The 26198-nt window shown below is 37.2% G+C and overlaps 1 protein-coding gene across 1 annotated transcript in view; it reads right to left on the minus strand.

Annotated features, from left to right (window-relative positions):
- LOC129226734 (fatty acid synthase-like) overlaps window positions 1–26198 on the minus strand; it is a 271075-nt gene that overhangs the window by 11866 nt on the left and 233011 nt on the right. The window contains exon 23 of the mRNA XM_054861363.1: window positions 16177–16407. Within this exon, the coding sequence (XP_054717338.1) occupies window positions 16177–16407 (231 nt within the window). The remainder of the gene's footprint in view (window positions 1–16176; window positions 16408–26198) is intronic.

Raw genomic sequence — 26198 nt, forward strand, 5'->3', positions numbered from 1 at the left:
AAGTGTATGTTTCAGAATTTGTGTATAACAGTGTTTCCCAACAATGTTTCCAGTAACCAATTTCTAAATACTTGGATAACAATTTGTAACATTAATCGTGCTCTTCGAGTTGTAACATTTCACTAAACAACGGGGAACACGGATCAGCTTTGCGGGCCGGATACAGCACCTTGGCCTTAGGTTAGGCACCACTGGTTTACAATATTGTTAGGAGTGAAATAAAAAAAGGAACATTCCGGTATCATCATAAATTTTCAAGCTGTACACGTATAATCATAGTACTGAACTGATCAGTGTGCAATGTTTCGTAAGGAGGGGGGGGGGAGCAGCAAGAGGGATAGGGGTCGGGACTGTCAAGGTTTTAGTGTACACTTTATGTATTAACATCGTGCTGATGTATGTGAATGTTAAATGTAGATTTTAACAACCTACCAAGTTGAATTGAAAATTAAATTTTTTTATTGAAAATAAACCGCAACAGATGTCTTTTTTCCGGATTTATTGCTGTTATTATTTATTTATTTATTTGTTATAATTTTATCCTGTAACCAACATTTGTCCCAGAACGTTTTCAAACTAAAATAAAGAAGGCTGGTTCATTTTTTTTACATTCATAACCAAGTTTCATGCCTATCATAGGCGGATTTAGGGAGCAATATTTGGGGGTGCAACAATAACAGGGATCTGGGGAGGGGGGTATTCCCGGAATAACAAGGCAGTGGCGAAATCGGAAAATAATTTTAAGGCGGGACACACTTTTAAGTCTAAAAAACGCGATGTAAACCATATTTAGTAAAATTAGGGGATGGGCAATTCTTAACATTTCAAACTGCAGAAAAAGTCTTAAACGAAAGTCGATATTAGACCCAATGGGTGAATCCAGCTACTGGTTTGGAATGGGATTCACGCCCAAGAAAAAATTTGAAATGGTAGTTTTGAAAACGCAGTTTTACAGTTCTTGGTGATATTTTAGGGGCAAGAAAGGTACGTGTGGTTCCAAAGCTATTTTTAGAAATTTTAGTCTTACGAATGTGATTATAGTCCATATTTATAGTTTGGGTTAGGAATGAGACTCATAGACTATCTCCAATCGATTTTTGAAAAGCAGATACAAATACGTACCCCCTCTCCTCCCCCACGCTACCTCTTTAACTTTTCATAATTGAAGTTCCAAAAATACTAGGGAGGACAATTTTTGATGCTGTTACCGGACGGGTGTTCTGGAGCTCTCACCTGGAAAATTTTCGAAATTGAAGTCCTAAAAATGAAGTTCTTCTGTAATACTCTATGGTTAAAAAAAAGGGATTCTCCCACTTAAATATTTCGAAATAGTAGTTTTCAAAACCAAAATATTGACACTCTTTGATGATATTAGAGAAAGGGGGTCGGAGGCCCTTGTTCGAATATTTTCCAAGATTAAAGTCTTAAACACATGAGTGTAAGACCATATTTTGTAACGTTAGGGACACTGCAGTTTTTCAAAACTGAAGCTCCAAAACCGCAATTTTAAACGGATTTCGATGTATTTAAGTGATTAGAAGATCTTCCTTGAAAATTTTGCGAAAGTGAAGCCCAAGAAACGAAATTTGATGTACTCTGTAATAACTTTGGCTAGAGAAAGGGCATTGGAGAAGAAAAATTTTGAGGACTAATAGAAAAAAGGAAAACGAAATAGTAAGAATGAAAAAAAAAAAGGGAGAGGAGAGATATGAACGAAAGAGGATTGTACGAGGAGGGGGGAGGAAGCACACAATTCGCCGCCAATAATCTGAAGCTGTTGAAAAACGTAAATGTCAATATTTCTTTTTGAAAGAAATAAAGATTTTTTCCCAACATTCTTTTTTTTTTCGTAAAATAACTGCTTCTAAAATGATGTTAATAAATGCGTTTTCCCCTTTTCTTCTCTTCAATAATAAAGAATATTTTTTTAAAAACATCTACTCAGCATTTTGTGGGGAGGGTCACCAGTCTTGTACCCCCTCTCCCCTGGATGCACTACTGCAGCAAAATGTCCGGGAGTCCTCCTTCAAAAATTTTTGAAAATTTACATTACAAATGTTGGTTTTTGGTTGATTTCGGTGTAGATTTTATTGATAAAGTTTCTTGCAAAAGTCATGTTTTTTTTTTTGACTTTATTAGCCATTGTTGTTTCAAAATAGAAGAATTGGTATTGATATACAAATAAATACCAAATTACAGAACATGCAATTATTCTATACAATAACACAGCACTGAACAATAAATTGTTTGAGAAGTTTCTTTATTTGCATGAAATTATTTATTAGGTTTTTTTTTTCCAAATGGATAAAATTACTTTAATTCTTAATATGAGCACAGTTATGTTTTTCTTGCACTAGCTATGTGTGGTGATACACTGGATTCAAGTAAATTTACTAGTATAGCAGCTATGATTTTTTTCGCCCCAACTGCGTTTCTGAGTAAAATATACTAAACTAATTTTTTTCCAAACCCAACCACAAATTTTGGGGGTGCGGCGCACCCCCTGGCACCCCCGTAAATCCTGCCTATGGCGTTTCTTTCAAAATTCTTTTCAAATTCATTTCATGACTGTCAGTCAATTAACATAAAAATAAATTTTTCCCATTCAGCTACCCTCTCACTTTTACATATTATTTTTTGCTTTGTAGGCCCTTTCGTTTACTGAAGCGGAGTTTTTAGTTCTCTTATTATATTCGTCCGTTATTATTCCTTGTATGGAATTGGAATTCAATTTTTTCAGTAGTCACGCTTTTATTGCAGCAGTTATTGTATTGTAACTTAGAGGCAAGGAGCGTAGAAAGAGAGCAGTAGAGTTCTAGCTCGCTTTTAGAAAGTGATTTTGATTTCCTGTTCAGAGATCATCACTACACAAGCTAATTCTAAACGAACTGATGTGTGCATCGCATGACTTCCTTTTACTCCAATTTAATGTAATTTCCCCATTATTGGTATTTTTAATGTGATTCAATAGTTTACTTTCTAAATATTACCAACAGTGGCCAAATTAAAACCAGATTTAAAAAAAAAAAAAAATCGCCAAATTTGTCGCCAAATCGGCGACAAAACTTGGCGACCAAAATACTAGCGATTTATCGCCAAGTGTCCGCTAAATTATAACACCACTTGAGTTTATATTGAAATTAACAATGATTTCCCCCCAAAAAGGGGAAAAGACCCCTTTAGAAACACCCGAATGCAACCAAAAGGGAAGGTGCACAACTAGACCCCACTAGGAGCCTACGTACCAAATTTCAACTTTCAGGAACTTACCGTTCTTGAGTTATGTGACATACCTACGCACATACATACATACGTACATACAGAAGTCACGAGAAAATTCGTTGTAATTAACTCGGGAATCGTCATTATGGATATTTCGCTTGTCTATACGTTCTTAGGCACATATCCACGTGTGGTCGAGTCGAAAAAAAACTCAATGATCATTCGGGGGTGAGTAAAATGAAATTAAGGTCAATTTTTGAGTGAAAATTTTTTTGCGAATACAATACTTCCTTTTTTGTAAAAGGAAGTAAAAAATGTTATGTACAGTTACCTTGAAATCGTGAGAGGGTATAACTTTGATATACCCCCCCAAAAATTACGCGCCAAATCTGGCACTCTATACGAACTTTTTAGGGTTGCTGTTTCTTATTTTGGCGTTGCCAATTTAGGTTTTTTCAGCTTTTAAGTTTTTGCTGTTGCCAAATTTAGTATTTTCTTGTATTTTGTACAATTTTTTGAGGGATTTTTTTTTTTTTTTTTGAAAGTTTTGAGGCAACAATTTTTGGATTTCATATATGTTTTAGCGCCATTTCATTCATTCGCCATTTCTTTGTGAAGTGATCAAGCCAAAGAGTTCTATAATAGGGTAGAGACTGAATCTGGCAACAGTTCCATGTTTCAGTAAGGGGAAAAATTAGAGTGGCAGAATACAGAACATTGTATTGAGTTCGAGTCGACTAAAAGATTTTAATTCTGCTTTTCGCCTTTGTTTATGTTTTTAAAATGGTGAAATCTTGTTCATCATATGGTTGCACAAACAGAGCAGCCGCACTCAATCAAAGCTTAAAAATTTTTAGATGAGTAATTAAAAAAAAAAAACTTTAATCATGCTTGTGTTAGTGTTTACAAAAATGAAATATTTTCCATTTGATAAAAATATATTTCAAACTATTATCGAACTGTATGATGACAGATGACTTGTGAAATATGTACAATTAACTTTTTATTGGTGATGTGATTTAGTAAATCTGTCTGAAGTTTACTCAAAGGCAACGCAGAATTCTTGTTGGATACAACATGCAGAAGTAATAAACAGTGCAAATAAATTTATTTCATGTTATTAATTAGAGGATCATCTTACAGACTTTGTTTTGTTAAAAATAAATGTGACATTGTAAATAAAAAATGATGCATAAAAGTTTTATTTATTTTTTCTTATGAAGCAGGGTTGAGTGATTTAAATCAGTGGATTTAAAAAATTCATTGATTCACAAAAATCATGATTTTTAAAGATAAAATTTTTAAAAGTTCAAAAGGCTGAGTTTGATGGACATGAAGTTCAGAGTATTTTTATTAGAAAAACAATGAGCAAACAAGTATTAATTATAAGTAATCTTACTAAAAGAAACAAAAAGAAAATCATATTGTTATTAAATAAATTTAATTGAAACCGACGAAAAATATAAAAAAATTATAGTAGCAATTAACATTAAAAGAGAAAGAACTTGCAAGGTATATATATATATATATATATATATATATATATATATGAAACGAGATTACCTTTAAATGAAATTAAAAATATGAAATTAAATTGGATATGTACCTATTAAGAGTTAAGCTTTGAGAGTGGTTCAAAAAAAAAAAAAAAAAAACTTTTTTTAGCTAGAGTCCAGGACACACCCTATTTTTTATTTATTTATTTATTTTTTAATTTAATTTAATTTTTTTAGACTTACAAATAGTATTATGCTGTAAAAGTTTCAGTTTCTTACTCAAATTTTAAGAGGGTGCTCAATTTAACATTAGTCTTAGCATGGAAAATGTCACAAATTTGGAGACATTTAATTTCCCCAGCTGAGTTTTTGTAAATAATTTTTTTTGCAATGTATATGCATATTACTTTCGTATATTATAATATAAAGCATTGTTTTTTCAGTTCAATGTAATTTTTAACGCCTCTCCCCATATTTACGATGTTTGGGGGAGGGAGTTGAGCACCCTCTTTCAGTTGAAATAAGAAGTCAAAATTATTTCGGTATATTACTATCCACAAGTCTAAAAATATTGAGGGGTGTCCTGTTATCTAGGAGAAACGATTTTTTTACATGTATTTTTTAACCACCCTAGTTAAACTATTTACTTATTCACTAAAAAATTAACATACAATCCTCCTCAACTTACAGTAAGTCAAAAAAGTGGAAAAAATATGCATGCGTTTTATAAGATAAGAATTCTAAAAAACAGTCTTCTTTTCATTCCTTGATGAGTTTTATTAAAATATTTAAAATACAAGAAGCATATGGTTTCCTTTTTTTTCTTCGTGCATTTTATTTCAGGTGTTATTTTTCAAAAAAAAAAAAAAAAAAAGGAGGGGGGGGGGGGGTAATTTAATGTTCGACGCTATTTTTATTCTTTCTCAGATTATGTAATTCCATATTATTTCCTTTTTTTCTTAGGAAAAAGAAAGATGTTATTTGTTTTGATTGTTAAAAAATGTCTGGGAAATACATCCATATGGATGTGGGACTTGATATTGTAGCAAGATTTTATCAAGCTCTGATGTGTAATTATTTTTCACTGATTTCTGAATTTTTAACCATATTTAGGAAAAGAATTACCTAATTTCTAGGATTTAACTAGGGCATTTTAACTTGTTAATATCAAATACTATATTTAAATAAATTTAAATTTCAAAAATTCTATATTTAGGGTAGACCGACCTGTGAGTGAACTCCACCCAGTAAATGAACAGCGCGTCATTAAAAAAAAAAAAAAAATAAGCTTCCAATTTTTTTTTCTGAATAAATTCACTACAAAAGCGTTCTTTATTGATATTCTAAGCTATCTGACACCTGATTGGTTGCTTTGGATACGTATTTTTTTCCTGGAAAAAATTTGAAATTTTTACTGCCGTGAATCGTTCTTTCTCTCTTTTAAAATAATAAGGCTGGTTTCGTGCTAGCAATTATTTTGATACATATTATTTTTTCGATAAATTTTATTTTTTAACTCTACGAAAGAAAAATTAAGTGTACATATTTAGGCTATGGATTTAAATTGTTTCAGTCAATGCAGAATGCGTAGATTTTCAGGTAGAGGTTCTTGAGTACTGGTTAAAAAATTTCCGATTTATCTGTTGAAAATCACTGTATCCTGTCAGTGCATTATGTTTTTATATATCATTCATTAAAACTGACACAGTTTAACCTCAAATTATTTGACAAAAATTCCCAGCAGATTCCATCGTTATTTCCATTTGAAATTGAATTTGAGGAAAAATATCAGCAATTTGACGCAGTAAACATTTATCGCCTCTTGAATTTCAATACGTTTCATAACGAAACTACTGTTCTTGCCACTCTAATCTCTCTCAAACCGGTCTTCGTGCTTGGTCATGGCGGCCAATGGAAGCAGTATACGAGTCGCTCCTCTACCCTATTATAGAACTCTTTGGATCAAGCAGATTCTGACTTGCTGTATTTTGCCGCAAATCTGGTTGTATTTTCCAATTATATTTTTTTTCTATTAATTATTTTTATCTTTTAGCTTTCATTATGCCTACTGTATATAGTGTTGTTGAAAACCAGGTATTTTGCGCCAACGCCAAAAACAGGTATTTTGCTTTGCGAGGAAAAAAAGTCGAGTAGAATTACGGTAACCGGGTCACGGTGATAAATATTTCATTCTATCAACCCGCTACCTTACCTTGGCGACGGATCAATGTTGGTAACCCTACACCAAATCTTATTCGCTCTTCGTTTGGCCAATCAACCATTGCAGAGTTCACTACACAAAATTGCAATGTATTTGTTTAATAAATCTTTTTTTTTTAATTCCATAGAATAAGATTTTTAATTTTCTCAAAGTTTTTTTTTCCAGAAAATGGCAACATATATTGCGTTTCTTCAATTTTTAGATCTTCGAAACATTTTACAAAAATTTACATCGCAGAATGTTTGTCACTATTTTAAGTTGGATTTAAAAATCAGTTATTCATGTCTTTGGATACGTTTTTGGAATTTGTTCGCAGTGAGTAATTTCCTTTGTGTTTTACTGTTCCATCTTTGATTTAATTCATTACTTATTGCAATAACTTAGTCAGTAAGTTTGAACTAAAATGTTAGTTATGATAATGTTCTCTGAATGGGTCTTTTGATGTGATTTAACTTATTTAGTAGATCGTTTTAAATTTTAATTGAACATTAAATCTACGTAAGGACTTTTTCTATTTACTTAACAAACTATTACAGACTAATGTCGTTTTTTTTATCAAACTTTAAATGTTGTTAAATTTGGTAGAAATGTATGTTTCATTTTAATGTTTTTTAGGAAATTAAACATAAAAACTGTAACATCATTTTTGTCATGAACCATTTCGTTTTATGCGCTTTATATTCCCACGCACATTATGTTAACATGTTGGAAAACGTTACATCTCACTTCTCTTTTCTGCAAACTTAATTTCAAAATACGAAAAGCAATAAAATTCTATAAAAAAAAATAGGCTTAATAATATATTTCTGCATATTTTCATCAATTACAAAAGGAAATGTTTTATTACTTTTTTTTGCTTCCTTACGGCTATAATGCCCCGGATATAAGTTCGTTGCTTGAGGCACCTGGGGCCCTGCCCCTTATCCTCTGGTGTGGTATGTTGATAGTTCCCCGGTTGGGGCCATGGCTTTATTTTGGCGCAGAAGATGGTTGCGTGGATGTACGAGAGATGTGGCTTCCTCTAACGGGAGTACCATAATGGTTAGCCGAAGGCTCTTCAAAGTAAATTTCAACTAAAGTTCTTCTTTATTTAAGTAAGTTTAAGTATTTTTTTTTTTTCGCTTCCTACATATTTTTTTAAAGTTTTATACTTTTTTCTCCCCGTGGGGGATTTCTTGGCTATTTGAATGAATAAAAATAAAATAAAATTAAGACAATGATAAAATGTTGATAAGAAATTTAAAAAGAAAATAGTGAAATGAAAATAGATAGGAGCATGCTCCCAGCCAGAGTGTAGCACAATAACTAGAGTCGAAACGAGGTATGAACCCGATAAGGGATTCACTCACCCCGTTTCGAAATTGAAACTAAGCTAGCAGAGCGCGAGGCCTGCGAGAATTAGCCGGATCCAATGGATCGTAATTTGGAAGGATGTTAAGTAGTGGATTGCCAACACGGGGGATGTTGTAGTGAAATCTCTTGGCGAGCTTTTTGCAAAAGTTGTGGAGCGTCGGGATGCCAACCTCTTCCACCAGCTTGTCCGTACGGACGTACCAGGGAGGGTCGCACGCCGCTCGAACCATCACTCTCTGCAAGTTCTCAACTCTGTTAAAGTTAGAGATTGCAGAAGTCGCCCATATGGGCGCTCCATAGGTAATAATGGGTCTTAGGCAGGACTTATAAATGAGCAGTTTATTATCCGTTGATAAAACGCTTTTTTTGTGCAGGAGACAATTTAGTGGTTTTTTGGAAGTGAGGTACTTCTTGCGTACCTCTTCAATGTGAGGTCGCCAGGTTAAATTACGGTCGAACGTTATGCCTAAATATTTCGCCCGCTGAGACCAATCAATCGGGTCGGTATAAAGATGCAGTTTAATAGGAGGGAGCTCAGTTGTTCTTGTAAAAAAGCAGGTAGCTATACTTTTGTTGGCATTAACTTTGATTTTCCAAGTCCTTAGCCAGATATCTAGATGTGTTAAGTGGTTTTGAATTGCTGAAAAGGCTTGATAAAGTCCCTGAGCGGAGGCTAGTATGCAGGTGTCATCTGCATAAATGGCAAGATGCGTGTTGTCCATGTGTGGGATATCGTTTGAGAAAATTGAGTAAAGAGTTGGGCCTAAGAGGCTGCCTTGGGGGGGGGGGGGGAGGCACCCCGGCCCGTATGTGTCTAGGTGTTGAGAGAGTTTCTCTCACTCGAACGATAAAGTGCCTATTCATAAGATAGGAGCTGATAATGTTTATGAGTGCATGAGGTAACCCAAGGCGTATAAGTTTGTAAATTAGCGCATCAATCCAAACCCTATCGAATGCCTTCGCTATGTCAAGGAAAAGCCCGATGGTTTTCTGATGATTTTTTTCAGCCTCTCTGATTAGTTCTGTGACTCTAAGTAGTTGGTGGTTTGTAGAGTATTTCCTGCGGAAGCCGAACTGTTCAGCTTGTATGATGTTGTGATCCGCAAGAACGTCAAGAAGTTTATTGAGAATGCAGAATTCAGTAATTTTGGAGAGAGCAGAGAGCAAGCTGATTGGTCGGTATTCCGACGGCTCCGCTGTTGCTCTTTCCTTTTTTGGAATAGTGATTATTATAGCAGTTTTCCACTCCTGCGGAAAGTGACCCAACTCGAGTATTTTGTTGATGAGTTGGGTAATATAGAAAATAGTACGAATTGGCAGGTTTTTAATTAGAGAGTTGGTGATTCTATCAAGGCCTGGACTTTTCTTTTTCTTACACTTTTTGACATAGCTTAGAACATCTGAGGGCTGAATCTGAAGGGTGTTGCTAGCGTGTGGAGTTGTGAAGTAATTGTGTAGTGTGATGTTAACAAGTGATTCAGTTTCGTCATGTCTGGTGTTGTTAGGTGTGAACTGCTGTTCGAAATGATCGGCAAAAAGTTCTGCCTTTTCAATATCAGTCACAGCAGTTACAGTTTGGCCTCCTGGAAGGGTTTTGCCTTTAATGGGCGGAATGTGTCTATACGTCCCCCGATGCCGCTTGACGGCTTTCCAAATGGAAGTGTCGTCTGCAGTAAGGGAGGAAATATATTGAGTCCATGAGTCATTTTTGTGCCTTTTAATTGCTTGTTTAACTAGCTCCTGTGCCTTATTGAGGTCGGACTTGGAAGCAGGATCCCTGCGGAGTTGATAAGTTTTTCGTAGCTGATTTTTTGACCTAATTAAGTTTCTGATGTGGAGGGGGAGCTCCTTAGCATAGCTTTGCTTTAAAATGGGGATGGAGGTTTTGGAATGGATATTAATAATGGTATTAGTTAAATTGTGAACAGAAGAATCGAGCTCAGTCCCAGTATTGATGTCCTGAAAATCAAAGTGAATGGAGTTCAGGAGTTTACGAAACCTGGGCCAATCAGGTTTCGAGGCATGTGGAAGTGCAGTATTCACTGTAACCGTGTCAAAGACAAATTTGACTGGGTTGTGATCCGAGGAGAGCTTTGCAAGCGAAGTCACCTCGCAACTGTAGGGAAACAATTTGACCATCCCAAAGTCAATAGTAGATGCGCTGGTCACAGTGATACGTGTAGGTGTGGGAGGAGCTACGATGGTAATTCCTGCCTTTTGGGCAAAGTCAAAAATAGTTCTACCAGTGGCGGTGGTTCCATTGCAGCCCCAGAAGGTATGGTGTGCGTTAAAATCTCCGCAAACTATTGTGCTATGAGGGTATTGAAAGACTGTTTCTAGATCCCGAAGGAGCTTCGAGGCTTTTTCTTTCGCCCTCATGTGTCTGAGTGTTAGGCCATACGCAGAGACAATCGTGAAGGGGCAAAAGCCTTTTGGTGCAATTGTGATAGAGGTAGCTTCAAGTGCCAAAAGGCTTGGTGTTAGGTTCTGGTGGTGTGGAATAGAGCTCTTAACATAAATTAAGGTACCCCCCCCCCCATGCCCTAGTATAATTATTTTGATCTGGAAGTCGATCATTGCGGTAAAAGTTATAATTGGGGATCCCAATCCCACGATTGATTAGTCTAAGATGCGTCTCTTGCACACAGATAATATCGGGCGCTTGTTCATAAACAAGCTGCCTAAGTTCAGTGATATTGTCGAGCAGCCCGCAGGCATTCCACGACAAAAGAGAAAGACCGAGGGGGAAAGCCATTATGTGCGCTGAAATAACTCATCACTTTCCATGAAAGCTTGGAAAAGAGCCCAAAGTTTATTGATAGGGTCAGATTGTTTTCTAATTTCAGGCAGAACCAGTTTGATAGTTTTGATGATGGCAGGGAGGTTCAGAACTTTGAAAAAGTCCAAGATCTCCTTAATGGCGTCCCATGTTCCGGCAGCTTCCGAGAAAGCACCGGTTGATGGTTTGCGACGAGGCTGCTCTGGGGCCAGAGTGCTCACGTCGCTAGCAGAGGTGGCTTGAGCCGCTCTGTTTGAAGCTCCCGCGATGGCTGAGCCTCGGGCCTTTTGGGCGAATGAGTGTGTGAGAGCATTGGGGGCACTCACAGTGCCATCGCTCTTACTCTCAGCTTGTTTATTTTGACTAGGGAGTGCTGGGAAATTAGTTGAGTTGGAAGTAAATGACCTGGGGTTGGGGGAAGTATTAGAGGACTTCTTGATAAAGTTTTTATATTTTGGGCATCCTTTGTAAGAGGCAGGATGAGGGCCCTGGCAATTGGCACACATAGGTTTATCCATCTTAGCAGCCTTGTGCGGGCAGTCACTGGAGAGATGTTCACCCCCACACCGAACACACCTCGGGGTCATAAAACAGTTCTCGGAGCTGTGGTTAAACTTCTGGCATCTGTGACACTGAGAAGGCCCTTTCCTAGGTTTATATGCCTCCACAGTTACATATGTATATAGAATGTTGGTCAAGTCAAAGACTTTTTCAACCCCTTCAGTGTGTGATAGGTGAACTTGAAAAATCGGCAAAGGAGTGGAACCCTTTCGCACAAGCTGCGCGACCTTCTTAACTCCGTAGCCAAGCTCTTCAAGAGCCCACTTTAAATCATCTTTATCCGTTGTCAATGGCAATCCCTTAACAACAATTTTGACAGGGCGATTATGTTTAGCCAGCTGTACGTAATGCTGTATCTTAGTTCGGAGCAGGTACTCCGAAATGGCTCTGTGATCGTCAGAAGTGGCCGGAAAAATTCTGGCAAATTCTCCGGAAACCTTTACTTTGAACTCAGCTTGAGTCTCTGTTTTAAGCCCAGTGACAAAGACCCTGTATTCTTTTGGGTACACGGCTAGTATGGGTTTGATTTTAGGAGGGACGGTTGCGACAACCTCCTCTTGTGTATCCATGTCTGGGTCAGACAAATCGGTGGAGATCCCCCCATCCTGGCTAAGAGCATTGAACATGCTTCCAACCTTTAAGGGTTGAACCTTCTCATTCTTTTTAACCTTGCAGGTTTTTGTAGGGCTCTGAAACCCGTCTACAGTAGATTTTCTCTTTTGATACGGCACTGTGGCCTTAAAGTTAGGGGGTTTTTTGCCTGGCAGATTTGTCATGCTATGGTACTCCCGCAGAGTAATGAAATTTGGGTTTTTACCCTCTTCATCCAGCGGGAACTTCACCAGCATTATTTCGGCCAGACGGTTCATCTTCTTGACCCAAGGGGCCCAGGCGTTGGCGTCCAAAATCAGTCTCTTTTCATTCATTAAGGAGCATAGGTTCAGAAGGTAGTGGTCAGCTTCATCAGAAAGCCCTTTAAGTTGGCAGTAGGCATGTAAATGCCAATCGGTAAATTTGCAAATCTCGCTGGTCAACAGCGTCACCCCAGGAGGTGGATCAGAAGTCTCTTGATGCAGCGCACTCGGCGCGGCAGTTTCTGTTTCATGCATAGCAATACTTCTTGCTTGCGAAATTTTTAAGCGTTGAAAAATAGCTCAAAAAATCAAACGAAATCTGGAAAAATTCCAGTTGTGTAAAACAAAATGATGTTAACAAGTTACATCATTTGAAAAGATACTTTTCGGCTCTTATAAGCAGACCATTGCAGTAAAATAAGACAAATGAAAATCGTTGTTCCACAATCAATCACAAAGAAATGGCGAAATTGAATGGAAAATGGGGCTATAATGAAAGAAAGGAGAAAGTTAATAAACAGTTCTAGTTACCAAGGTGATAGTTGGAGCCATTCAAAGCTCCACCATTTTTCTTTAAGTCTATTCCCATTGGATGATTTCCTTTGTTTACAATGTAGCACTTGGTTTACCTTGAGTCTTAGGTGCCAAATTTGGCTGTTTTTGAAAACATACGCCAACGCGACCCGGTTACCGTAATTTTACCAAAAGTCGCCAAATTTCCGATTGGGGGGGGGGGGGTATATCAAAGTAGTTCCCGTGAGAGTGATAAACATTGGTAGGATGTCGGATTTTGGACAACTTTCTAAAAAGAACCGCTCACAAACTGGACTCTAAACCCTTCCAGTAAAATTTGAAATAATAATAATCCAGATATAAATAATAGCCGACGAGTAACCCGCGTGTTTCAACAATGAAACTCGAGCCACAGCATGATAATTTGATAATATGTTTTGGTAATGTTTAACATGCAAGGAAAGGCTTTATTTTGACAAGGCTGAACTCGATCCGGTACTTAACTGTTTTACTGGTAAGACAGTAATTTCAGGGGGATGAAGAAACGAAAAAATGGTCAACAATGATTGCTACGTACTGGAGTTTAGGGTAACTCCACTGGAGTTAGGGTTACAATTCCAACCATAAAAATATCGCCAAACAGGCAATGGTTTCGTTCAAATGTAGAAGCAATTTTCACCCGTCATACCATGACGCACAATGGTTCAAAACGACATAAAAGCGGAAAAAATTCAATAACTTTGAATATTCTCAAAAAATGCTTTGGAAAATTGTTAAAATTGTTGCATGGTAATATTTATCTTCATGCTTGCTGATCGTATTCATTGCGAAACCCCGATTTTACGTCCCTCGAATCTACGTTTTCCCCACATTTTACGTTTTTTATCATCAGGTTCCAGTTTTTCCGTACACTAATAGTATTAATTTAACCCGGATGGAAAGTTTGTTATTTATGAATTTCCCGCATTTTACGTTTTCCCTTGGCAGTTAGAAAAAAGGAGAAAAAATGCTTTAAAATTAAGAAAAGTGTTTCCCTCCGTGAATTTTTAAACATAATCCACTCTGTTGAAAGTTAATCCATGAAAACAGAAACGCTTCTGCTCCATCCATAGCTGACCTTATGGACTTTTCGGCCGCCAATGAAGGTGAACAAGAAGAAGAGGAAACACAACTCGTCTCTTCTTTCAATACTGCATTTAAGAGCTTAATAATAGTTAAAAACTATTTTCATTATCAAAAAGACCAGGAAAAAACTTTGCAAAGTGTTCCAATCCTGGAAGATGCAGTATTTACTTTGGATTCAATGACTCATTATTACTGACTATTTTCAACCTAAACGCCCGAATTCGTTACTTAATGTGTTAGAATGATCTAAACTGGTGTGTGCAAAAATGTTCTTTTCGTAAAGTATCGCATTTTTACATGTTATAAGCGTCATCGTAGCAACCTTTATTATTATTTTTGTTTCCTTATCTGATTTTTGCTTTTTATACAATTCCCGTATTTTACGTTTTCCCATATTTTATGTTTTTGGATTTGAATTGATGTTTTCTCATAGTTTATGTATTTCATTATTGATTCAGGCCTCTGAGAAACGTGAAATCGGGGTTTCTCTGTAGTTCAAATCATTTCCGTTTTTAGTGAAAAATATAAATTAAATCAGTCGCATGCCACGCGAAAGGTTTATTTTTTGCAATTGATACCCTCGAACAATATTTTCTGGCAATGTTGACAAACTGAGAACAGCTTTTTACTAGAATGATTTCGAAAAGGAAATCAAAAATTTCAAACGTTTAATGATTTTCTAATTTCATTGTTTTACGAACAGAATGGTAATTTAACTTTTTGTATATAATTCCGTATGAGTTTTAAAAATTTCTTTCTCATATATCTTCTTTAAAACCAAACGGGGACGAAAATTGTTATTTTCAGGTTACTGCATTGCATGTAGAATAATGCTCCGCATTAAGCCATAACAACACGTAAATCTGTTAAAAAAAATCCTCTATATTTATTGATAAATGTTTCAAAAGCCCCAACTTTCGGAAACAGTAAACAAACGTTTTTCGGCTCTCCTGCAAAGTTGTGGAACTGTGACATACGTTAGTCTGGAGCATGTCAAATTTGAGGACCAATTTCTTTGATAAAAAAGCAATTTACCCCCGTCATACCGTTACGAGTTATTTTCTAACTTACAATATTGATATTCGTAAATAGCGAAGATCAAACAAAAACATCTGCCACGACTGCAGTCGCAGCTAAAATGTTGTTGTTTATTTACAGGGAGGATTAAACTACTGATATATGTAAATTTTAGCCCACCGGAAGCCGCCGATAAAAGTATATCCCACAATACTTTTCATTATATTTTTAAGAAAATAATGTTTTTTTATTTCAGGTAGTTTTCAATTTTGATGATTTTTTAATTTTTAACTACAATGTAATATGCATCCTACATGTGCGAAAAACCAATCGGAAATGACTTTTATTAAATTTTAGTCCTCCTTATTGACCGAATGAATTAAAACTGAAGTATAAGGCGTACGTCTGAAAAAAGTAAAAACATAATTGTTCAACAATCTAGGCTTATTTTTGTAAAAACGAATTTTTTTTTCAAAAAACTCTTATGAAGTAAGTTACTACAACTCAAGGGCTAAGTAATATTGGCATGAAATATTTTTTAACTTAAAACTTAAAAATGGCTATTTTTTCCGCCCTTGAACCACTGTGTGACAGTGCGGTTTTCTAGTATTAACAATAATAATAACTTCAGCGTAGTCTGCCGAGTAGTTTTTAAGTTTTGCATTCGGTCCAGCATTCCAATGCTGCAAACGTGGTGCTGATATGATGAAAATAAAAGTGAGTTATATCAGACTGAAGTAATATCATAAATTAGCCACTACTTGTGCTACATTGTGAAGTTTTTGGGTGCCAAGGTCTTACCTCCAACTTGCTGGTATATCGTCAAGTTGGGGGAAAAAATGGCAACCAAAATGAGATTGTGAAATGTTGTGTTATTTCCCACTCTTGGGTAGTGAATCTTTCCTGTATGTCTACAGAAGACAAGGTGCTTTGCGCGTAGTCTTCTATGTATATGAAGCTATTTAGCTTCTGTATAAATAAATAAATAAAATTGGCAATTTTAAGCGAAATAAGATAACTATTAAATATACTTACCAAATATCTTAGCTAACTGATGCAAGGTATCAACTTCAGTCTTTTCTACCCTTGAAGAATCAGCTATTACATAGCTACACAAGACAGGATGATCAAGCTGACAAAATATGTCCAATGTATCTAAACACGATTTCACACTTTGAGCACACACACCTGCAATAATGGCATCCTCCCCTATTTCTCTGGGCACAATACCAATTTCTCCAATAATGCCCCAATGAATTGCTAGGCCTAAAAATTAAATTTGATAAATTAGAACATCAGAAAAAACATTCATTAAAAAAATGTAAAGCGTACTATTTGAAATAATATTTCTAAAGATTAGCTACATTTGGAAAAGATTTATCTTAAAACATTTCTTAGCGCAAGATAACAAATCTTAATATATAAAAATCTTCTGTGCGGACGTTTGTCACCATAAGGCTTTTAAACGGCTGGACCGGTTTCGATCAAATTTTTTGTGTGTAATTCAGTTGTGGCAAGCATGGTTTCGAAGCGCGATGGATCAAATAGGAAACGTTTTTGTTAATTAATTAATTTAAACGTTGGATGGTTATATCTCCCAAATGATTAATATTTATTTTTACCTATTGTTGAGCGAGAACTGAAATAAATATTTAACCCTTTGCCAAAGGACAATAACAAAGCCAGCTCTGCTTTTTGTAATGAAAAGAGAGAGAGAGAGTGAAGTCTTCACATTTCTTAAAAGCAACGATTTTAGGTCCCGAGATATATTTTAAAGTAAAGTATTGGAAGGTTCACGCAAAACATGTGTTCTGTTGTCGTAGTTGAACCTTCGGTCGTAGTTGACCGGATCGGTGCTTTAGGTTTTACTAACCAAATGATCAGAAAGTACCGCACCTAGCAATATTTGTATCATATTATATATCATTGAAAAGGGTAGAAATTTCCGCGTTCTAAGCAATTTGTTTCAATGCTCTAACTTCATTACGACGGGAGCAATTTGCGTTTTTATCTCGAACTTTTTTAGGCTTAGCTGAAATTTTGGCAATACGTTCTTCATTAAATCTATCAATAAAACGTGAAAGAATTGTCCCACAGTTTTCTTTTTGACATCGCTGGAAAAAGCGACATTTTTTTACTCCAGAAATATCTGGACCTATGGTCGGAAAAATAACCTTCTACCTCCAAAGCTGAAGAAGGACATGTAAAAGTCGTTTTGGTAGCCATTGAAAATCATTAAGCTATGCTGGCAAAGAATTTTAAAAAGTATTTTCTTGCTGACGACGAACTGATAGCAAGTTACGAGTAGGTTACAGATCCATATCATACGATTCCCGAAGGACTCTCCATAGATGAGGAAGAAAAATTCTTAGACTTTACGACAAGTGGTGAAGCCAAAAGATAGTTTAATAATAAATCACTATTTTCAGTAAGTTACCGCCCTATAGCCAGGGCTGAGGCAGAAATACATGAAATACACCGCCAGCTCAGTCATTCCATCCGAGGACTGCAGTTTCGTGCTTATTAGCACTCAGCCAGCAGCCCGGAGTAGGAAGTGCCTGAGCTATAGTTGGAAAACCTCTTAAGGAAGCCAAGAGTGCTAAACAAAATAGTAGTTAATATAGAATTAATTACTGACCAGACGAGTGACTGAAGTCATGGTTTGGTTCAACTCGAAGAATGCAGGCAAGTCATGGTATTTAGCCCTGGCTATAGGGCGGTAACTTACTGAAAATACCATGCCTTGCCCGCAATCTTCGAGTTGAACTGAACCATTGCTTCGGTCACTCATCTGCTTAGTGCTAATTCTTATTTGTGCTACCAGTTTGTTTGGCACTCTTGGCTTCCTTAAGATGCTTTCTACCTCCAGCTCAGGTATTTCCTATTTCGGGCTGATGAGTGCTAATAAACATGAAACTGCAGTTCTCAGATGGAATGACTGAGCTGGAAATGTATTTCATGCAATAAATCACTGTTAGAATTTTGGTCTGGAGTAGAGGATTCTTTTTCCGCACTAAAAACATGGACATTTCGCATTCTACTACCATTTTTAACATCCTACTTTTGGGAAACTAGATTTTCTGCTGTGGCAACTTTGAAGACAAAAAATAGATCTCGGCTAAATACTGAAACAGAACTGAGAGTGGCTAATAATAATCCTTCCTTCGAAAAACTTTGTTCTTCAAGGAAGTCACTAACAATTACGAAATTTCTTTTTTAAATTTTTACGTTTATATTAATTAAGTTTTGTTTCAGAAGTTGTTTACTTTATTAAGATAATATTAAATATGTTGAACTGCATTTTCGTTGCTATTTGTATGTCTGCTTTTCCCTTCAGTCCGTTAATCAATTCTTTTAAATAATATGTTCTCATAGATATTTTTGCGCCCCCCCCCTCGAATGTGCTCGTTCCTCCTTAGGGGGGAGCGCCTCACAGGTTGAGAGCCACTGCATTAGGTATTATATGTAAATGCTTCGACAAATTGAGTTTTTATTACAATTTTTTGTATGTCTTGTGAGTGTCTGATCCTAATTAAATGTCATTCTAAATATTTAGGGTAATCCTATTTCTCAAGAAACACGAAACTATCACTTGGATGCATGTCTGCATGGAAAATAAAACCATCTCGAAATACATAGGTGAAAAAAAGCGCAATGCTTCACTCTGCCCGTTTTTAAAAGTTAATACCTTGTTTTTATGCCTTTTGCATTTGTTGAATCAAGCAAAAAATAAATCTTTACTAATATTATAAAGAGAGAGGACGAATTTTTGTGTGTTTATATGTTCGAGGTAATCTCCGGAACCACTGCATCTATTTGAAAAATTCTTTCACTGTATGAAAGGTGCCTTCTCACTGAGTAACATAGGCTATAATTCGAAAAATATCCGATAAATACTTCTTTTTTTTATTCCAATTTAGGCCCAAATTTCACGTAAATTGCCTATTATTGGCTACTAAAGGGGTGAAAAATTACTTGCACATATTATGTATCGTTGAAAAGGGTAGAATTTTCCGCGTTCTAAGCGATTTGTTTCGATGCTCTAACTTCATTACGACGGGAGTAATTTGCGTTTTTAGCTTGAACTTTTTTAGGCTTAGCCGAAATTTAGGCACTACTTTCTTCATTAAATCTATCAATAAAAAGTGAAGGAATTGTCTCACAGTCTTCTTTTTGACACCATTGAAAAAAGCGACATTTTTTACACCAGAAATATCTCGACCTGTGGTCGAAAAAATTAGCTTCTATCTTCAAAGGAAAAAAAGTTACAAGCGTTTTTAAATCAATTTCGAAATATGTCATTTTGATTCAGGTTGTCAACTATTTTATTTTCACGTTTCCACGGTTACGCTTTTTGAATCCATTGTTTATTTATTTCAGGTTATATTTCATGTTTCCATGGTTACGCTTTCAAAATCCATCTTTCGCATTTTAATTTCTTAAAAGTATTTTAACATCTGTCGTCAATGTTTGGAAGGGTAATTTTGCATGGTGTTTTTTTTTTCCTTTTATTTAAGCCTGATTGTTGAATATATGTCACTCGACGCAATTTTTATTCTCAAGGTAGACCGAGCAAAGCCGGGAAACGCAGCTCTTAATATGTAAAGATGTGAAAGCTACTGTTAATGTGATCATATACCTTTTTGTTTATTTGGCGAAACATTTATTATTGCCAATGAAAAAACATCCGCTTCACCCGCAAAAGGACTGGCTTCCGGTAGCGTGGTCGCTTGGCGCGTTAGGCCCTGAGCAGTTCAATCTAGGATTATTGTTTTAAGGCAACCGTTAATGAAATTCACTGTTTTGGCGATTTGTTTTGAAATAAAAGAAACTTTTGATTTGTGTTTATCCGAGTAAAATGTACGACATTTTCTATTTTTCTGACGATGATTTTTGAATGGTCCACGGCATGTTTTTTTTTCGTTAGACGGATGGATTATGATAGCGTGGTTGCTGGGCAAGTTTGGCGATAAACAATAGAGTTATGGAGTTATTTTTACATTGGAAATATATTATTTGATGTCTTTTTTTTTGTTTATTTGGCGAAATATTTTATATTGTAGTAAAAAGTGCTTCACTCGCTAAATAGAGTTTTAAAGCAAATGTAAATCTAATTTAATCATTTGACGAAAAGTTTAATATTCCAAAGAAACTTAATTTTTTTTTTTGAAAAGGTGAGTACGCATTTTATACAAAGAAAAATGATCATTTCACATCAGAGGGGGAGGCGGCGTCAATTTTTTTTTTATTCAATGGACTTCCAATAAATTTTTAGCACAAGCATCGCTGTGCGGGTACTGCTAGTAAATAAATAAAAGTCAAGAAACAAATTTGCAGGAGATAACTAAAGTTACAGTAAATATGAAAATGAACAGCTTACATTAAGGACAGCAATTACAAGTATACAAGCAATGGTATTTCACAATTTTTTTCTGTGTTACGCTCTTCTGTGCAGAAAAATTATCGTATCACAACTTCAATCATAAAATAAAATGAATGAAATAATCAAATGATTATCAAGTAATTTTCATTCGTACTGAACAACAATTTTTTTAGGATCAACAATTTTCTATTGACTTCTAGTTGAGCAGAGAGAGAGAGCACTCAGCTTCTTATTTAAGAGAGGGAGCCATTGCTATGTCTAAACAATATATGTCGCGAATTTGCTCTTTCATATAATCGTTTTATTCGGAGTACCGCGTTGGGTAAGTTTCCATACTTTTGGGATGGTTTGCCGCTCCGATATGTAAGTGAGAATCAGCACTTTAGTCCCAAGGTTTTTTATTATTGAAGTAGGAAAAAGGGACACATCACAATTCATATAAAATATTTACATCTCGTATAGTATGATTGCTCGAAAAACAAAAAATGTCCAAGAAAGTCAACGAGAGACAAGACATCTCCGGAGCTCTAATCGCATCCTTCCTTCTCTCGTCCTGTTCTCCGCATCTCTCCCTTTCGTCCAGTCACCCGGTTCCCACCAACCCCATTCGAAAAGAGCCCCCACATCCGGTCAGGGGTCAGGGGTCAAGAGGGGTGTGAGAGGCGACCTTGACGAGCGTGGGAGCAGCTGTTCACGACACGCCCCCACCAAGAGGGAAAATTAGCTCCTTTTTATAGGGGCTTAATTTCACTAACTGCACATAGTAGCACAAATGTCTAACACTGGAACAAAACATATCAGGCAAAATGACAAATGCTTTAATTTACAATATTTTAATTGCAATCTGCAGGGATACACATTACTATGGAAAACATATTTACAAGCATTTAACATTATATTCTACTCCAGCCTGGAGAGTGCATCTGCGCTTAAATGCTGTTTCCCAGGACGGTGGGTAATAAAATGGCTCCACCGCTGCAAAGCTAATGCCCAGCGTGTTAATTTAGGACTCTTAGGAGTCGTCTCATTAAGATACTTCAGTGGGTTATGGTCAGTGATAATTTCCACCTGCGACCCGAAAATCCATTTGTCAAATTTATTTAGCCCAAAGAGTACCGCCCAAGCTTCCTTTTCAATGCTAGCCCAATTTCTCTGACTACCTGAAAATTTTTGGCTAGCGAAAGCGATAGGTCGGAAATTTCCTTCCGTATCTAGTTGTGTTAGACAACTACCGACGGCATAGTCTGACGCATCACAGTGCACCTGAAATGGTTCCTCAAAATTCGGGGTGGATAGCGCCGTGACCCGACATAAAGCAGTTTTTAAACTTTCGAAGGCTCTCTCTTCCACCTCTCCCCATCTGACTAAATTCGGACCCTTTTTCTTTGTTAGTTCCGTAAGCGGGGCTGCTATCTCAGCGTAATGAGGTATGTATTCTCGATAAAACCCCATCAGTCCTAACACCGATCTTACCCCCTTTTTAGTAGTGGGCCTGGTTAATCTTTTTATCGCCCCTATTTTTTCTTCGTCCGGCGCATGCTCTCCACTCCCTATTGTATGACCCAAATACTTGATTTTTCTAGCCGAAAAAATACATTTGTCAAAACGCACAGCAAACCCTAAATCTTGCAGGTGCGTTAATACCGCCTTTACGTGTATCAAATGTTCTTCGAATGTTTTTGAGAAAATTATTACGTCGTCGATGTATGCTTGCGCGTAATCTTTATGCTTAGCTAGCGCCCGGTTAATCTCTCTTTGGAAGGTACCAGAGGCCCCGGCAAGCCCGAAGGGCATGGTTTTCCATTGATAAACGCCATAATGAGTTGCAAACGCCGTTAGATGTTTGCTCCGTTCATCCATTTTTATCTGCCAATAACCCCTCAATAAATCTAAGCTTGTAAGATATTGTGCAGATCCAGCTTCAAAAATTAATTCCTGCATGTCTTTCATTGGAAATACCGGAATTTTCGTTACCGCATTCAATGCCCTAAAATCTACGCACATTCTAATAGATGCATCCTTTTTAGCCACACAAACAATGGGATGAGCAATTTCTGATTTTGATGGCTTAATTAGATCTAACTCTAGTAATTCCCGGATTTGCCTGTCCACCTCCCTTCTATAAGCAACAGGGATGCTGTAGCAGTGCGGTTTCTTATACTCCAAATTGGGTTTTAGCTCAATTTTATGACATCCAACCCCAGCTGGCTGAACTGTTTTCGTAAAAACATATTCATATTGGGTAAGCAAGTTCCTTACCTCGTTTGTCTGTGAGGGAGTTAAATGAGGCATTTTCAAATCACTAACCGCTTTCAGAAAATTACTGCCTTTCTCTGTAGTTGGCATTAATTCTACTTTCCCAAATTCTTCTTCACCCTCAAAAATCACGTTTACAGCATTAGCTCTAGATATATAATGTCGTATTTTATTTTGATGCACATGTCTTTTGGCACCATCGGGCATTTGGATAATAAAAGAGTGCTTGTTTCTCTTTTCCACTATCGTCGCCGGCCCCTGCCAACGCGCGTAAATTTTATTTGTTGAATCGGGAATTAAAACCACGACACTTTCTCCTACCTCAAATTTTCTATCCGATGATCGTAAATTGTAATAATGCGCAGCTCTTTCTTGAGCGATTTCCGCGGTAATTTCCGCTTCTCTTGCCGCATTTTCTAACCTAGTCTTTAGCTGTTGCAAATAACTTGAAACCGGAGTCGTGTTTAATTGCAAATTATCAAACTTTCCCGTCCAAGTATTTTTTAGGATTGCTAAGGGACCCTGAGGTGGCCTGCCATACATGAGTTGAAAGGGCGCAACTCCCGTCGTAGTATTGGGTACCTCCCTATATGCCCAAAGAACATAAGGAATTTGTAGGTGCCACCGCCTCCCTTCCTCTCTGATCACATGGTGTAACATCCTTTTTAAAGTTTGATTAAATCTCTCCACTAATCCATTACTCAAAGGATATGCAGGCGTGGAAAATCTAGGGCTCGACCCGATCCTTTTTTCAAATTCCTTCGTTAACTCTGCATTAAAGTTCGGGCCATTATCCGAAGCTATAACATTTGGAATTCCTGTTCGGGAAAAAATTGCTAGTAACGCTTCACAAGTAGCTTTAGCGGTAATACTAGTAAGCGGTACGGCTTCTGCCCATCTCGTATGTTGGTCAACCAAACACAAAATATACTTATGACCCCGTGAGCTGGCTGGCTCAATTGGTCCAATTAAATCAACATTGACCACCTGAAACGGTAAATCTGGACGCGAAACAGGAGTTATTGGGGCCCTATCTGACACTTTAATAGGTTTCCTCAATTGGCATTCTTTGCAGGCTGCGATGAACCTTTGAACATCGGAGCGTAGACCTTCCCAGAAGAATGAATATTTAATTCTCTCTAGAGTTTTCCTCACCCCCATATGACCACCGAAAACGGAATTATGGGCCAAACTCATAACTTCTTCTCTGGAATCCTTTGGGACCACCAATTGTCCCACCTTTTCCCCCAAAACCGTATCCCTATGAAATAAAACGTTATCTACAACGTAATAATTTCCCTTTCCTTCTTGGGCTTTTTTCCATCCCTCAGCGAGTCCTTCGCACAGCTCCTGCTTCCGGCGAAAATGGTCAGCTGTTCGACCACCGAATTCTTCCATCCCATTTTCCCCCGAATTCTGCTCTCTTCCGGTGCTCCCTTCATCCGCCGATCGCGTATCTCTTCCCGAGGTGACCTCAAAATCTTCCTCCCCCACTACTTCTTCCACCGCTTGACCAGAAAGCCCCTTTCGTGGCAAACTCTGCTGAGTTTCCTCCCTTTCTTCTTTTCCTGCCCTCCTAGGATTCGTTTTTTCTCCTGAGAACGACTCCTCCGCTGGGGTGGGTGAGCAAATCCCCCCTCCCTCGCTAAGCATTTCAAAAATCTCCGGGGGTAGCAAAATTTCCTCCGCTAACTCATCCGCGATCGCGCAGAGCACTTCTCGATGAGCGCTGATGCCTTCTCCCGTTACTATTCCTAACGGTACATTCACCAACGGACATTTTACTGCTGGACCAAAAATACCCTTTAAAAATATTGCGGGTTTTCCCTTAGTTTGGATATTTTCTACTAGTTGTCGTCTAATGACGGTAATTTCCGTCCCGGAATCCAATAAGGCTTTCGCATGCTTCCCATTCACACTGACGGGCACCCTTTTTAATTTGCAAAACCGATTTTCTCGGTTACGAATAGGCATACCCAATGAAACCACCTTTGCGACTACCACTTCCTCATCCACAGACCCTTCTGCTGTGTTAACCTGATTAACATTGGCCCTTGGTTTAAATTCCGAGGTTACAGTTTTCCTTTGTGAATTTTCCTTTGGACAATTTCTCTTCAGGTGAAATTTTGAACCACAAGTATAGCATTCCAAATTATTTGGTTTGCTCCTACTCCGATCAAACTGAGGCGCCGCGGTTTTGACTGAAGCAAAGTTTTTCTTCTCCGTGCCCTTTTCGTCCCGAGGCTTTCCGTTTGAAAATTCGGCCCCCCGTCCTTTTTGAATTCCATATGATTTTCCCTTAGCAGAAAAAAACACATCGCATTCACGACCTAGCTTTTCCGGCTTAAACCACCCGCTTTCCTGTCGTACACCTATGTGCACCGCTGTTTCTTCGTCCAGCCCTTGGTATATTTTGTCGGCAATTATCAACCGATTCAGTGTATCAAAATCTTTAACTTCCCTTAACTGCAAGTAATACTGCCATAACGCGGTCAGTCGGGTTGAAAATTGACCAAAAGTCTCCCCATCACTCCGTCTGGCCTTTCTGAAATTCTCTAAGCATACTTGCGGAGACGGTTCATACTCTTTAAGCACTATTTTTTTCAATTCGGCATAATCATCATATTTGTCGTCAACTAAATAGGTTAAGAGATTGGCTGCCTTTTCTCCCAGAAGGTTTATAAGTACTTTAGCTTTGTGTTCTGACCCTACCTTTTCGCTTACGAATGCCCTTTCCAGACTATGAAAAAAATGGTTCCACCCGTCCGCTTTGTTCGGGACTCTAAGAGTTAGGACTCGAACTGCTCTAACTATCTCTTCCAAAGTCCTCTCTCTCTGGTAGTTTTCTCCACTATCAGAATTCCTACGTTCCCTCAATACCCCTTGCTGATTGATTCTCGCCAATTCAATGCGCTCTTCACTTTCTCGTTTTTCACGTTCGCGCTCCCGCTCTCGCTCCCGCTCCTCTTTTTCCTGTTCCTCCCTTCGTAATCTTTCCTCCACCACACTCCCATATATATCCTTTATCCCCTCTTCATCTTTTTTAAAATCATCACTTTCTGTAATTAGTTTTATCAACTCACAAATTTTACTGTTAGGTGTAACCTGCAAGCCCATTTCTTCTGCTAACACCATTAGATCTACCTTTCTCCCTTTCTTTAGGAAAGCCATTTTATTTACTTATTTTAACAATAGCAAAAAGAAATATACTTCAACTAAAACTTTCCCGAGTGACAATATTTAAATATGTTCAAAAATACATTTACGTTAAAGCTATTTCATTAACCAACAATGCATTCAGAATTACAGATAAGAATATATTTTACTTTAAGAATGACATTAAAATTTCTTTTTTAAATTTGCCACCTCTTAGAGCATTCTAATTCTATTAAATATGCATTGTTAAACATTACTGACA

Source organism: Uloborus diversus, chromosome 7, assembly GCF_026930045.1.
Source record: "Uloborus diversus isolate 005 chromosome 7, Udiv.v.3.1, whole genome shotgun sequence".
In the NCBI taxonomy this organism is placed as follows: Eukaryota; Metazoa; Arthropoda; class Arachnida; order Araneae; family Uloboridae; genus Uloborus; species Uloborus diversus.